Here is a 15,435-nt window from a genome sequence, read left to right on the forward strand (position 1 = left end):
AGAGAAAAAAACACCTTTTCTTTTCACCTCATCCTAGGCATGGTCTTGTTACCATTTGTTATTCTTAAAAGTTCTCCTAGTATTTTTTTTATATCTTTTTTTTTTTTCTATAAAGGGAAAGAGAAACCTGGAGACCTGTTTAAACACTAGAAAAATCTGAAAACAAAACCTCACATGACCAGTCTGCTTTTAATACAAATAATGGTCCATAAACCACAGCCTAGGAGCTACTAGCTTGGATGACAATTAAATATTGCATTACAAAATGAAAGCACTCACAAGTGGCAGCAGTAGGACAAGGGTGTTCCACATGTGAAGAAAATCATGGGGAAGACATGCACACCCAACTTCTACTACTAATCCCAACAGGTGGGATTCAGTTTTCAAGTCACAGAATCACAGAATGTTAGGGATTGGAAGGGACCTCAAAAGATCACCTAGTTCAGTCCCCCTGTCGGAGCAGGAACACATCCAGGCAGCATCTTGCCACACACCTGAATTGTATTTGTACTTTTACTCTTCAGTCTTCCAAGTGTAACAATACTTACAATTTTTCTGTTTCTCCAGGTTAAGTGATTATTACAGTCTTTTGTATCTGCATTGGTGCTCTTTGGTTTGTTTTACATAATGTTGCTCACAGGAGCTGCAAAAAGCTACACTGTGCATTCCCATGGGATGCATCCTAGAGCTTGCTCAATTCACAGGGACTGAACGGGAAAAGGAATCACGTTCAACATTACAGAGAACCAATCAGTTTAGTTTCCTGGTCTGCTCTAAAGCCCGCCACAGACAGATCTGCACAGGGACGTTCCTGTGCTCACATCAACCCCCAAAAATTTATTGCTGGGTTATTAGTGATGTTCCCTGCTGTTCCTAACAGGGAGGTGGACCCCACCTGTGCGCTACAAAACTGTTCAACCACCTTCTCTAACCCACCCCAGTTGTCTCGTGATACAAGCACAAGCCAGGGAGCTGTATTACTAGTCAAATTACTCCACAAAGACTCAGTGGCTGCTGGGAGAGGCCACCAACCCACTGGTGACCTGTCACAGCCAAGGACAGGAGCCAAACCCACCACAGCAACACCAGACTGTGGCTGTCCCGCTGAAACCAAACCAATGTCTTCGTGAAAGAGGCAAACAGCATTCAGGCCATCCACGCTAACGGGAAAACACGAGGAATGCCAGCAAGGGATTACTTTAGCAGGACCCTGTCCCACCAGACTTCATCCACCTTCAACACAGGTGAAGCACCGAACACTGTGCCAGGCAGAACGCTCCCACAGCCCTCACACAACTTTTCTCACTTGCACAGCCACATTTTGTGCAGTGTCCACAGGCCCCTGGCGAGCCCCAGGCCCGGGCACTCGGGTAGACCAGGCCGCCCCCGCCCCGCTCCTTCCTCCGGGCCCCAGGTCTTTCCCACAGCCGCGGAGTTGCCGGTGTCAGGCCGCGGCCCCACTCTCGCCTCACCTGCTTGTAACGCGCATACAGGTAGAGCAGCTGCTCCTTGCTGGCGGCGCCCAGCAGCGCCGGCAGCCGCTCGGCCGCCTGCTCGAACAGCACGGCCAGGTCGCGGCCCGGCGGCGCCGTCCCCGTCTCCTCGGAGCCCGAGCTCACTTCACCGCCGCTCCCGGCCGCCGCCGCCGCCACCACCAGCGGGGGCGACGCCATAGCTGCCCGCCGCCCGCCCGGTCCGCGGCCGCGCCGCTCCCCCGCACGCCTCGGTACGCGCGGGGGGGGCCGCCCGGCGGGAAACGCGAGCCGTGCCCGAGAGTTCCGGGGCGGCCGTGGGGCCACGGGCAGCGTGTCGGCGAGCAGGGGACATATTCCCCTAAGCCCGGCTTTATAAAGCCCCGCCCGCGACTCTGCTGATGGTGATTAAACAGAAACACCTGTCGAGGGGGCTGCCCTTGTTCTCTCACGTTTAATCACCTTTGCCAAACGTGAGCATCCCCGAGCACCCCGTGCTCCCAAACCTCCCTTTATTCTTGGCTGGGACCCGCGTCCCCCGCGGTCCTGTCCCGGCGGCCGGTGTCACCGCTCCCGCGGCCGCTGGGCCGGGGGGGAACTCTCCGCTCCCGCAGCCGCTGGAGGGCACTCGCAGGCCGCCGCGGCTCCGGGCGACACGGGGCGGGGGGAGCCGGGGAGGGGCGGCGGAGCGGGACCGCAGCCAGCAGCTCCCGGGGTGCGGGGTGCCGGCGGCGGGCCCTGCCTGCCTTACCCGGCGCTCCGGGGGTCCCGGCCAAGCGCCAGCCCAAAGGCGGTTTATATTTAGGCTGGTATCTACTTCGGACGGAAAGTTTTCCCCCCTCCCTGGCACAGCTGTCGAGTCCATCTCCCTCCTCCACCCCCGTCCTCAGCAAATGGCAGCTCTGGGTCCCCTGGGGAGACCTTGGCCACACTGGCAGCACCCCGACCTGCTCTTCCTCCTCCGGCCACCTCAGCCAGGTCACGCTGCTTCCCCCAGCCCGCTGCATCGCATTTGGGGCTGACCCATAGCGTGACCCCATCTTATGGGTCGCCACGTTGAGGCAAAAAGGGGCAAGCAGCTAGCTGGGGTTTTGCACCATGGTTTTACAGGTCCCCGTCTCACCCCAAAGCACTGGCTGTTGGATGCCCTCCTCCTGTTCCTCTTGGAACAAGGACAAGGATGTAGGTGCATCCCACGCATGACGGGGTCCATCTGCACACCTGCTTGAGGTCTCCCAGCCACATGCCAGACACTACAGACTCATTTACACAGTGTGTGAGCAATGCATGCACCCGCTTTTCCATCCTGGGGCTTGCAGGGGGAAATGCAGGAGCTGTGGAAAAAAGACCTTTTATCAGAGCCAGAAATAAGCTGGCTTTTATTCTCTTATTCCCTTCAGAGCCTCTTCCCTGCCCCACTGGGTGCAGGAAATTTTACTTAGGGCTAAAAAGCCCCAAGACAGCCAGGGCAGCAAGCTGAAGCATCACTGGAGCCCCTGGATATGACGCTGCAGGGCCACCACCACTCTCCTGCTGGGCCACCCAAGCCATGGCAATGTCCCTGTCCCTGGGCCGTGTGTACAAGAAGGGGGTCAGAGTCCAATCGCAGCAGCATAGCCATGCCAGATCAGCCCTGCATGGAGCAGGAGGGGACCTCTGTGTCCCAGCCTGCATGAGAAGGGCTATGGGGCCCCAGTTTCTGGTCAGTACTGGAGGAGAGGTGGGCTTGGCATCTGGCCTGCGTGGGGCTGCCTGCCGAGATGAAGGGTGCCTTGTGAGCTGGTCTGCAGCCCCCACAGCCTCCCTGCCTGCACAGGAGAGATTAATTGGAAGCTGGGGAGCAAGATTGAAACACTTTGGCTCTACTGCTTGTAAATAAAAAAGAATAGCCCCTCCCCAGTGTGTGATTAACACCCAACCTCATAAACAGACTGTGAAATCATCATCCCCACTGCTCTCCACCAGAAGCCCATCAGCTCCATCAAGCTGTCTGTGTCACCCTAACCAGCCCTGCTCGCCGTGGGGAAGCATCGCCTGATCTGAGCCCACCGGCATTCAGCAAGGGACAGGGGCAGGCTGGCAGGATGAAACCCTCCCTGAATAGCTTGGAAAAAGTACTTGCAGCAAATTAACTTGAGCGCACAGCCTCCACACGCTCTCCGGCTCGTCTCCATGGTGAGAAAGGCCTCGCTACCTTGCTGGGTTTCTTCGCTAGAGCACTTACAGCTCCTACGAGATCTCTCTCACTTTTTCCTTGCCTTTTTTTCAAGAGCGACTGCACTGAGGGCCTGATCCTTCTTTCCGCCCCCTCACTTTGGCAGGCGTGGGAGCAGGTTTGAGACAAGGTACCTCTGGAGGCTTTGGGAGCCGGGCATGGGAACACTGCGGATGAGGATGCTGGGCTCAGACACTGTGCCTGCTCTGTGGGATGATGTTTATTTGGTTGCTGGTCCCTGGCAGCCTGGGAGAGAGCAGGACGAGTGCTCCGGGGACGCCGGTGCCGATGCCCTTGTGCTGGATGCACCAACCACCCCTGTGAACACAAGCAGCTCAGGACTGGGGGAGCCCTGGTCATCCCAGTATGAGCTGGGCCAAATTCAGCCCATTCTCCCAGACCCAGGCTTGGGAGCGCACGAAACCAGAAACATTATGGGCACCGAGTAGCACAGAAAATCACATAGGGTCCTTGTATGAGCTGTGCATGTGGGTCAGCCCCACGTCCCATGCTGGTGTTGCAGAGACACAATAACAGGCTGTGACCAGCAGTGCTGAGCAGGGAAAAAAATATCCCTGTATAACTATCATATCCATCCTGCCGGTCAGCCTGGAGACCTGTCATTGTCCCTCTGCAGAGGGTAAAGGCCACTGCGCACACCAAACCCCAGCCAGCCTGAAAGGCACATCTGAAGGGATCCCTACAAGCTAAGCTATGATTATATGTATTTATATTTTTCCACAACAAAAGGAGAAGGAGGGAATTAAGGGCTGGTTTGTTTGTGTCTGTGCATTTTATTGCGGGAGACACCTGCCTATGCAGAAGGAGCAGGATGGGGACACGTGTGCCCTCCCAAGGACAAGGAGCATGGGGAGCAGGGGAAGCCTTAGCCATGCATTCCCTGGGGAACCACCAAGCCCCCCCAAAGCCAGGGACCCCCAGGCTAGGCCAGGCTTTGCCCACTGACGAAGCCTGCAGCTGCACGAATGGGAGCTGCCTGCCAAAGCATCCTCTTGGTGGAAAAATAATGACTGAGATGAAAAATAAACCTGCTCATTTTTCACCCTGTGAATGTGCCCCGTGTTAGCAAGGCAGAGCAAATGCACACCCTGCTCAATATTTTTGGGGGCTGATAGATGCCATAGAAGCCAGGAGCCTGCAGCATGGCTGTGAGAGCCATGTCCACCCTGTCCCTGACAAGGGAGGTGATTTCCATGGAATGGAAATGGGGCCACAGGCAACAGGAAACCCAAATTCATCACTGGCCAGGGAAGATGCTAAACAAAGGGCTGAGGTCTCTGCCCTGGCATAAGCAAGGTCTCTCTCCCATGCATCACCTCGACGGCATTCGGTTCCGTTGCACATTTTACCTGCATCCATTATAACACCAGGGCCATCTGTTTGTGCACAATAAAGGGGTTCTGGGAGAAAAGCATGCAGTTAGCACATCCATCATACAGGTTTTTTAAATATCAGTAAAACATCGATTCCCTCCTTCCATAAATTCTAGCGTTGTGGTGAATACAAATCAGTAGCCACGATGGAAAAAGAATGCATCACCCCTCTCAAAAGTGCATAAATCTCCCCTCTCCCCAGCATATCATTAAACCTTTTAAATACTGGTGGAAAAACTCCTCTGCCAGGTGCCAAGCGCTGCTCCCCTAGCGTGCATGAAGCGTTGCAGCGCTGATATCAGCACTAGTGCAGTTGCAACACCGTGGCTGGCCGGCGGTTCAAAGGTTGCAGCTGGAGCTATGCAAATAGTGGGTCTTTCTGTGGTATCTCACTGCTAAACCCTTTTGGTTTAGGGCAGTCAGCTGAAATTTTGTAAGGTATTTTATTTTCTAAATTCAAATGGAAAACATAAGAAATTTCAGTTTTGTTTGAGCTAGAGTGTTTTGCTTGGTGTGAAACAAGCACAAAACCTTAATTTCTGTTTCATTTTATTCAGCCTCCAGCTCCATTATTCCTGTTTCCCATTTTCTTTTCGTGCATGTGCAAAAACAACAGCAGAGCCCTTAGTTTTGACATGAAACCCTAGGTGTTATTCATTGAAACCAGCAAAATAAAAAGTCACTTCTTACGTTTTGGTTTTGTTTGTTTGTTTGTTTGTTTTCACCTAAGCTAATAATGACATTTAGCTCACTTTCGGACGTTCAGCTCCCCTGAAACTGTGTAGAGAAGACAGAGCTGAGGTGTTCAGAGGGAAAGCCCCGCTGAGGTTCGGCTGCTGCAGGGCTGCTGCCTCCATGCCCCCTGCCCCTTGCCAGCCCCCCCTTGTCTCACATCTCCGCACAGCAGCAGACAGCAAGTAATGGCTCCGTTTGTCACTGCCCTGTCATTGCAAGGCCATAAACATCTCTCATTTTGCTCTCCACCTCCCCCAGGCTAGGCCTGCTGCCCACCCATTCCCTGGCTCTGCATCCCTCTGGGCACAGGTACCTGGTTCTCAGATCCCCCAGCAGCTCCCCAGGTGCTGTGACATCTCACAGGCAGGAGGTCTAGACCGTGGTGTTGGCAAGATGTGCCTGGCAGTGACCCGCCGGTGATGCTGCCCTCACCTGCAGCCCACCTGGGGGTGATCTGGGGCCACCAGCAGCATTTCTCCCCAGCGAGCACTTGGACACACAGTCTGTCCCTTCACAGCCCTGGGGCAATCCCCCATCCTGCCCATGGAGGTGAGCACCAACTGGTGTCATGTCCACGGAGGTGAGCACCAGCTGATGTGTTCAATGAGCTCACTTTACTGCAGAGCATCCTGCATCCTTCCCCCAAACCCTCCTTGAGCACTGCCCATGGGTGACAAGGTCCATCAGAGAGGGGACACAGCTCCAGAAAAGCCTCTCCTGACCCATTCCCAGCTCTGGTACTGGCTCCGCTCCCCCGCAGCGAGGAGCGATCGAAGGGAGTGCCTGTAATTGCAGCTGTCAGCAGTAACAATCATGGTTTTGCCGTTATAAATGGCTCCAGCCTGACTTTTACTTACAGATTTCCCTCACGTGATGCTACAAGGCGTGCAAGGAAAAACCTGCACCGCAGAAAAGCAATTGCACCTTCCAGCTCTGAGGAAGGAGATTTATAGCTTGTTTTGGCCATAAAATAGAGCAGGCAAGGCTTGGGCTGCAGGTCAGTGTGTCCTGACTGAGCAGGCTGGGGTGGTTCAGAGAAAGGGGACACCCGGTGTCCCCTCCATGTCATCCCACTGGGGATGAGCCTGGGTGTCAGAGCTCCTACCCCTGCCTGTTTGGTAGACCCTCTGTGCAAGGGAAGGGGTTTAGCCTAATTCCTGCCTGACATATCATAAAATCACAATGACATCTGGAGCCAGAGAGCAACGGCAGAAGGTGGGGTTCTCAGGCTGCAGGGGTGACCCTTGCCAAATCTGCTGGCATTGATCAAGGGCACTGAGAAATGCTGGGGGGTTTTCCATGTACGTGCAATTTGCAGCACCGGGACTAATTTCTACAGCGAGGACAAAGCCAGGCTGTGTCCTGTCCACAGCTCCTGTCAGAGACCAGAGCTGTTGTTTTCCAAGCAGCTGGCTGAGAACAGATGTGGAGCCCCCCGCATGAACCCAGCCCAGCCACTTCCCAGCCCACAGCTGGGGTGAGGCCCCAGCTGCCATGCAGCCTGTCGCTCTCTGCCCTGGTGGCACAAGCAGCTTTGAGACATGTCCCCACTTGTTTTAAATTACTCTTCCCAATTTGACATCTGCCCTGAGGCTGCATGACCTGGAGCTGTGTGTTACAGCACATACAGACAGTTCACACTCATTCCTGAAGCATCAGGGAATGACCTGCAGACACGCTATTTCTTCCAGGCAAGGAAAGACCCTCCACGGAGAGACAGCTTAAGCACCATGCCATCTCAGAAGACCACCAAATGGACTTTCTGTGGACAAGGCACCAGGTGCATCAGCAGGAGCTGAGCACCCTCAGGGTGCTGGTGATGCAGGGCTCAGTGGTGAGGTTTGGAGCCCAAGAGGGCGCATCAAAGCAGGTTTGGCAGGAGAGAGTATTATTTTCCTAAAGTGACCCTTGCAAATAGGAAACCTGTAGCCTTTTGGGCACTTTGATAAGGTTCAGAGGTTGTTAAAAACCAACAAAGCTATGTCAGGATTTCAAAAAATTCCCAGGAAGTCTAGCCAGCTAGGGAGATTTCTGCCATAGCTGCTACCACACACCTCAGCCTTGCCTGCACTCAGCATTTGGTTGCCATTATAGACATGCTGGTTAAGGGACACAGATTTAGCTCAGAGAATCGCAGTGACACGTCCTCCAGCATGTGGTTACACCGATGCACACTGTCACACAGGGGTACGGACTGCTCTTCTGTCCCATCAGGGACCACTCGCCAAACATAAAGCATCTTTGTACCAGTTCCCAAGGTCACTTGGCGCTTTACCAGCCCCATGTCCCCTGGAAAATATCCCAAAGGGATAAGGGTCCATCCTGCCCCAGGGCACAGCAGGGCAATGCCACAGCCTGGAGATGTGCTGGGGGGACAGATGCTGCACACCCTGCAGCAGGCGAGGAGGGGATTTAGCAGCGGAGCAGTCCCAGGGAGGGAGCAGGGAGGGCAGAGGCTCTTCCCAGGGCTCTCCTGGAAGCAACCCAGGCAGCTCCAGGGCTCGGAGGAAGCAGCTCTTGTTTCTTCTCTAATTTTAGACCTTTTCAGGGTGTTCAGTTTTCTTAACCACCGGTCAGCTGCTGTCTTCTCGCACAAAGCAAGTGTGCATAAATTAAACCAGACACATATATATGTACTGGAAATGATCCAGGAGCAATCACTTACACGCCAGCGAAGGGCGTGAAATCCCCCATCTGCTCCTGGTTGCAAGACAGCACAGCAAGTCCCCAGCCCAGCCACCACCAGCACAGTTCTCCAGGGCTTGTCCCTCCACGGTGGTGGGGAACACCGCACCTCTCAAAGCGCAGGAGTGGGGCTGGAAGCAACCTGGCAGGGACATCTTGACATAAACTGTCTTGGCAGATGTTTTCATTTCTTATTCCCTGGCTGGGTTTGCAGGCAGGACACCCCTGTGATTTCAGATAAAGAGGAGGGGACGCACGAAGGTGGCGAGGAGCCATGCATACATCCGTCGTGAGTCATCTGGGAAAGGTCAGCCTGCTTGGGGGTGTTGGGTGTGAGCAGAGGCAGCCCCGCTCCCCTATACCCCCCCACAGGGCAGGCTCCCAGCAAAGAGAAACTGCTACCGGTTTTGCTTTTTGCTGCATGTTTCTGCATCCCTATGTGTTTCGGTACCAATCATGCCTCTACCCACAGGCTTGCAGCCAGGGGTACGTTGTTGCCCGACCTTGGAATTTTTAAGATCAGGCGTGCTGACACTGGCTCAACAATGTACGGGCCAAATCCTGCCCTGGAGAGTGCTGGGGAGGTGATAAATAAGCCAGGCAGGGCATGGTTACTGCCCACAGACCCACATACCCATGAACCGGTGGCTGGGGACAGGGCTGTCCCATCCCTGTCCCCCTGACAGCACAGGGCTGGATGTTTGAGATCTCAAGTCCTAAATTCACCTCCATGATGGGCTCGAATCCCGATGGATCAAATTCAGTTAGTGGGTAAAATGACCCACCTGCAGCCAAGGCAGAGGGAGGCACGGCCTCTCCTGGCAGGTCTCATCCTGGCTTCTGCCGAAACGGGGACGAAAGCATCATCTTACCCCATTTGGAGGGGCCATGGGAGGTCCTGGCTGCTGGAACAGCGCTTGGAAGCCTGGATCGGTACCGACATTCATGCCGCTTGCATCAGGCCCATCCAATGCCTTATTATTGCCTGGAAATCACTGCTCCTCTTGGCTTAAAAATCCTGCTGCAGGCAATATATGAACATCTTCACAATTCCCAGTGGATCGGTCTGACCCTGTGTGCTGCCTCTGCCCTGGGGACTGAGACCCCCCTCTGCTTCCTGATGCTCATAATCACACCCTCGTTCTCCAACAGTTCCCGGTAGGGAGGGAGAATGTATGAAAAATCAATAGCTTCAGCCTGAGCTGTCAGAGTATTTGTGCATTTTGCACCATTGTGTCTAGGAAATCCGATATATCGATCGCATTTCTCAAGACCGGTATCGATGAAGCAGATAATGGCAGTGTTTGGGGCTGGCTGGCGAATGCTGAGGATGTCTGAAGCCCAGGGCTGCTGCTCTATTGATCCTGGAAGGCGAAGCAGCATCTCCTGGCATGATTTACTAAATCCCCTCATCATTCCACGCCAAGCTTGCCCCTGACCTGCTTTTACTTCCCTATTTATTTATCCCCCCCGCCTTTCTTCCCAAGTGGAAGCAGTGAAGCCCCTGCTCATGCCTCATTATTTCTTCTAGTTTCAATGGAGAGGAGATGAATTTGTCTTCTCAGCTCCCCCTGACGTTGACCTATGCAGTCGACCAGACTCAACATGTCCTGCTCTGCTTGTGGGCCACTAAAGTGTCGCCTTTCTCTGACAAACTGAGACCCTAAATATCCAGGGGTCTTAAAAGTCAGCTGCCTGGGGAGGAGGTGGGAAGAGCGGTGTGGGAGTGGTTGTCTGTGGGTGTCCTGCATTGTCTCCTACTACAGAAAACCCTCCTCTTTGTGATTTTATGCCATTAAAGAAAATTTTCCTTCTGCAAGACTCTTTTTCTAAAGCCTCTTTAGAAGACTCTCCCCAGCAATGCAGGATCTTTAAAAGTATAATTATATTTAAAAAAAAAAACAAACCACAACACCATGCTATTTATAAATTATTCTATATGCTCTCAACAAAGCAAGTGCCAGACTGCACTGGCGGAAAGCCCACTCCCGGCTTCTCCTTGCTTGGTTGAAAAATGCAAATAGCACTACTTTCTTTAATTTTTTTTCCTAGATGCAACAGCATGGGGGAAGATCACAATATGAAGCCTTTCCTGGAAAAGAGCAAGAGATTAAGGGAATGCAGCAGTTTGGTGCAAGCGAGGCATGGGGGCCGGGATCCAGAGCTGACACATGGGGACTGGGATGGGCTGTGATCAGCATCCCTCCTGGGCCGAGATGTGTTGCCTGCAGCCCCTCTGCCCTCCAGCCCATCCATGGGCAGAAGGCAGCAGCGGCCCTTTCTCTCTCATCTAAGGCTTCTCCTGCCCCCTCTTCCCTCCTGCCTTCCTCCCCCAGCCCCTGGATGTGCAGGGCTGAGAGTTTTGAAACAAACATTTCAAGGAGTTGGAAAGCCCCAAGTCCCAGCAGAGCAGCAAAACACTGTCATGATGCCAAACACGGTCCCAAAGCGCGCCTGATAATGAAAGGCAGGCGTTTGCCCATCAGATATTTAAACAGAGTCATTGCTACAGAACGTGGCAATGGTGAGTGAGAAGTAGTACAGTTTCTGCTCTGCTCTGCCTGCTATTGCCTGTCATTTTTTGATACTAACAAATGGCATTTATTGGTATTAAAAAAATAATTAGTGTTTATTAGCATTAAATAAATAGCATTTATTGGTGGGTAAAAACCATGTGAGGTACAAAGGGGAGCAGGGATCACTAGTTATTTTCTGTCGCTGAATTTGCACGCTGTCATATCAGAAGACATTAACTTATTATTTATCATGGTACACATTTCAAGCAATGCATGCAGCAAACAATAAAGAGAATATTTATTTCTTAATCCGTTCTCCTCCCCCATGCTGGATATTATCTCGGAAGCCTGATGGTATTCAAAGGGTTGAAGCTGCAAAAACCCACCCCTTGTCTGCTCCTGCTGAAGTCGGTGCCACTGATCGTGGTGGGAGCAGGCTCAGACCCTGAGTGATTTTATCTGGTACAAGCTTGCAAAAGCACTGCATTAAAAAGCTGGTGACCTGCTAAATGTAAGTCAAGCTGCGAAACCGTGGTTAGCTGGCGCTGGGGTCAGCGCCAGGCAGGTTGCTGAGTGTGAAGTTTCAGATGAAGGGCACTAAGGCTCTATTCATTAAACGGTTTTCTGCAAACATAATTAAGAGATGGTATCAGCGAGCATCGCTGCTGCATGCGCTGCTGCTGCTGGGTAAATCTGAACGTGGGTAAGAGCCCTCGCAAATCAGAGGTCCCCGGGCCTGTGACAGGACCCTGATAAATCACGTCAGCAAATGAGCTCTGCTCTGGCAGATGTTGGTAGGAGCGATGCTGCAGGCAGGGACGCTGCCGTGCCGGGGGGCTGGCAGCTGGGATGGGATGGGATGGTCCCCGGTGTGGGTACGGGAAAAATCTCCAGAGGTTGGGAGGTTTGAAGAAAAACCCAAACCAATCCCAAACGCAGTGAACTCCCAAAATCTGGGAACTGGGAAGCAGCAGGATTAGGGCCACTGGGATACCCTGGGATAACTGAAGGATGCGGCCCCGCTCCCAGCAGCTCCAATCTGGCCTCTCAGGCTATAATGCAGTGGTTACCGAACCCTCCAGCCCCTGGGAGCATCTTTGTTTTGGGGCAGATGTGCCCCTGCATGGGTGGGCTTGCTCTTATACCTGCCTGGGGTTTCCCTGGTCCCCCTCACCCCTTTGTGATCATGCCACTTTCAGAGAATCTTTCTTTCTTTCTTTCTTTCTTTCTTTCTTTCTTTCTTTCTTTCTTTCTTTCTTTCTTTCTTTCTTTCTTTCTTTCTTTCTTTCTTTCTTTCTTTCTTTCTTTCTTTCTTTCTTTCTTTCTTTCTTTCTTTCTTTCTTTCTTTCTTTCTTTCTTTCTTTCTTTCTTTTCTTTTCTCTTCTTTTCTCTTTTCTTTTCTTTTCTTTTCTTTTCTTTTCTTTTCTTTTCTTTTCTTTTCTTTTCTTTTCTTTTCTTTTCTTTTCTTTTCTTTTCTTTTCTTTTCTTTTCTTTTCTTTTCTTTTCTTTTCTTTTCTTTTCTTTTCTTTTCTTTTCTTTTCTTTTCTTTCTTTTCTTTCTTTTCTTCTTCTTTCTTCTCTTCCCCTTTGCACTGTCTTCTCTTTCTTTTCCTTCCCCCTGGCTTTTTGTGGCCTGTCAGCCTAATTTCCCTCCTTCCTCAATTCTTACTCATTTTTCTTATGTCTCTTCCTACTCTTCCCCTCCATCTCCATCCTCACTCCTTCTTTTTCACCTGGCTGGTACAACCCTCACCTCTTGCCTCCCATGCACACCACTCTCCCTGCTGCACATCTCCCCATCCCATGCCATCCCATGCCATCCCATGCCATCCCATCCCATCTCATCCCATCCCATTCCTTGCCCCTATCCCATCCCTTGCCCCTATCCCATCCCATTCCCATCCTATTCCTATTCCTATTCCTATTCCTATTCCTATTCCTATTCCTATTCCTATTCCTATCTTATCCCATCCCAACCCCATTCCCATCCCATCCTATCCCATTCCTATTCTTACTCCCATCCCATTCCTTGTCCCTATCCCATCCTTATTCCCATTCCTAATCCTATTCCTATGCCTATTCCTATTCCCATTTTATCTCATTCCTATTCCCATTCCCTTCCTTTCTCATCCCATGCCCATTCCCATCCCATTCTTTGCCATTCCTATTCTTATTCCCATCCCATTCCTTGTCCCTATCCCATCCTTATTCCTATCCCATTCCTATCCTATCCTATCCTATCCCTATTCCTATTATTATTCCTATCCTATCCTATCCTATCCTATCCTATCCTATCCTATCCTATCCTATCCTATCCTATCCTATTCCCATTCTTATTCCCATTCCCATTCCCATCTCATTCCCATTCCCATTCCTATTCCCATTCCTATGCCCATTCCTATCTATCCTATCCTATCCTATCCTATCCTATCCTATCCTATCCTATCCTATCCTATCCCATCCTATCCTATCCCATCCCATCCCATTCCATCCCATTCTTATTGCCATCCCCATGTAATTCCCATTCCTATTCCCATTTCCATCCCATCTGATTCCATTCCTATTCTCATTCCCGTTCCCATTCCTATCGCCATTCCCACCCCAGTCCATCCCACCCCAGAGCGTTCAGGATTCACACTGCGGCTGTCCCAGATCTGCCATCGCCCACGGTGGGGCTCAGCTGGACATCCCGAGGGACGAAGGTGACACGCTGGGATCCAAACCCACTCCCAAAAGGAGCAGAAAGGGTTAACAGCAGAGGGGCGGGGGAGCCCCGGCGCCACCGCCCCCTCCCCCGGCCCGGCGGGCAGGGGCGGGGCTGAGCGCGATGGGCCCCGCCCCTCCGACGGGCCCCGCCCCGCCCCGCGCGGCGGTGGGCGGCGGCGGCGGTTGCCGTGGCGATGGCTCCTTGCCGGCGGCCGGTTGGTTGTCGGGCCGGCTGACGGGCGGGGAGGCGGCGGCGGCGCGGCGGGACGGGGAAGATGGCGGCGGCGGCGGAGGAGGCGGCGGCGGTGGCGGCGGGGCGGCGCTGAGGAGGCCCGAGGCGGGCTGAGGAGTGGCGGGGCGGGCGGGCGGGGGCCCATGTGCGGCGGCGGCGGCCCCCCCCCGCCCCCCACTACCGGCGGCGGCGGCCCCTTCGCAACCAGGCGCCGCTGAGGCGGCTCCGCCGGCGCAGAGCGAGCGCGGCCCCGGCCCGGCGGCAGGATGAAGTTCGCCGAGCACCTCGCGGCGCACATCACGCCGGAGTGGCGGAAGCAGTACATCCAGTATGAGGTACGGCCCCGCTTTCCCGCGCCTCCCCGGGGCAGGGCGGCCGGAGCCCGGGAGGCGCCGCAGGGCTGTCCGTGCGGAGCGGGCGGGAGGCGGCTCCCCTGCCCCGCGGCGGGTCCGGCGGGCGGCAGCTCCCGCTGCTCGGCTCGGCGTTGCAGAAGCAACGCGGCGAGTGGTCTAAAGCTCTTCCCGTCCCCCTTATTATTTTTTTAATAATAAATAAAAAAGCTTGAGACCGCTCGGAGAAAAAGCGCTGGGTGGGCAGGCAATATATTAATTGTTGCCTTTAACCTTTTGGTGCGGGACAAAGGTCAGAGCCTTGGGGGACAATCAAGATATTTAAAAATAAATTGTTCTGCTGGATTTCTGGAGGAGTCCGGTGTCGGTGCGTGACCTGCTATAGGTGGCATGTGCAGGGCTGGGAGCACTCGCCGCCCTCGGGGGTTTGCTCGCCATGGAAGCCGGCGGGCCCGGCCGTGCCCGCTCCCGGGCATCCCCCGCCCGCAGCCGGCCCGGAGCCCTCGGTGCAGCCCGGCTGTCCGTAACGAGGGTTGTTTTTTTCAGCACCACCGCCAGTTCTCCGCACAGGCGGGCAGAAGAGGGGTGACTTTGAGAGCCGGCTCTCAGCCGCCGGCTGCGGCTCCCAAGGGCGAGCCCGGGGGGCGAGCGGGTTGGGCAGCACCCACCGCCCTCTGCCGAGACCAAAACCATTCCCCTCCTGCCCGCCTTGCCCCGAGAAGAGCCACAAGCTGCTTTGGTAATGCCGACAGCTTCCCCGAGCGACTCAGGCTGTAAACCTGGCATCGATTGCCTTTTTTTTTTGGTAAATAAAGCTAGCGAGGCTTTGCATCTTGCTATTTCCTACTTGATTGCAGGCGAACCGCTTGAATTGGGACATTTATAAAACACTGTTTACACAAAGTTCTGCTGCATTAATCACGAATTATTTGCAGAATACAGCTTTTCGGTTTTTATTATGCCGGCTTTCTAAAGGTCACGCTTATTGCTTTAGTTTCAGATTTATCATAGTGGTGCTTGACTTGAGTTTAACTAGATGAAGCTCAAGGTGGTTATTTGTAGTAGAACCGTTTTCTATTTCAGCATTAGCAGTAGCAGTGGCTGCTGCCTGTTATGTTGGTCTTTTCCACA

At 53.4% G+C, this 15,435-nt stretch overlaps 2 protein-coding genes across 3 annotated transcripts in view; one reads left to right on the plus strand and one right to left on the minus strand.

Annotated features, from left to right (window-relative positions):
- The window catches only part of ACBD6 (acyl-CoA binding domain containing 6), an 83,658-nt gene extending 81,922 nt beyond the window's left edge, over positions 1 to 1,736 (minus strand). For both annotated transcript variants that reach the window (XR_014184237.1, XM_082054527.1), the window contains exon 1: positions 1,473 to 1,736. Coding sequence is in view for 1 of the 2 variants with exons in the window: in XM_082054527.1 (XP_081910653.1) it covers positions 1,473 to 1,673 (201 nt within the window). In the remaining variant the exon portion in view is untranslated. The remainder of the gene's footprint in view (positions 1 to 1,472) is intronic.
- A 12,244-nt stretch (positions 1,737 to 13,980) lies between these two features.
- XPR1 (xenotropic and polytropic retrovirus receptor 1) overlaps positions 13,981 to 15,435 on the plus strand; it is a 108,654-nt gene continuing 107,199 nt past the window's right edge. The window contains exon 1 of the mRNA XM_082054710.1: positions 13,981 to 14,289. Within this exon, the coding sequence (XP_081910836.1) occupies positions 14,221 to 14,289 (69 nt within the window). The 5' untranslated portion in view covers positions 13,981 to 14,220. The remainder of the gene's footprint in view (positions 14,290 to 15,435) is intronic.

The sequence above is a fragment of the Streptopelia decaocto genome (genome assembly GCF_964273445.1).
Source record: "Streptopelia decaocto genome assembly, chromosome: 5".
In the NCBI taxonomy this organism is placed as follows: domain Eukaryota; kingdom Metazoa; phylum Chordata; class Aves; order Columbiformes; family Columbidae; genus Streptopelia; species Streptopelia decaocto.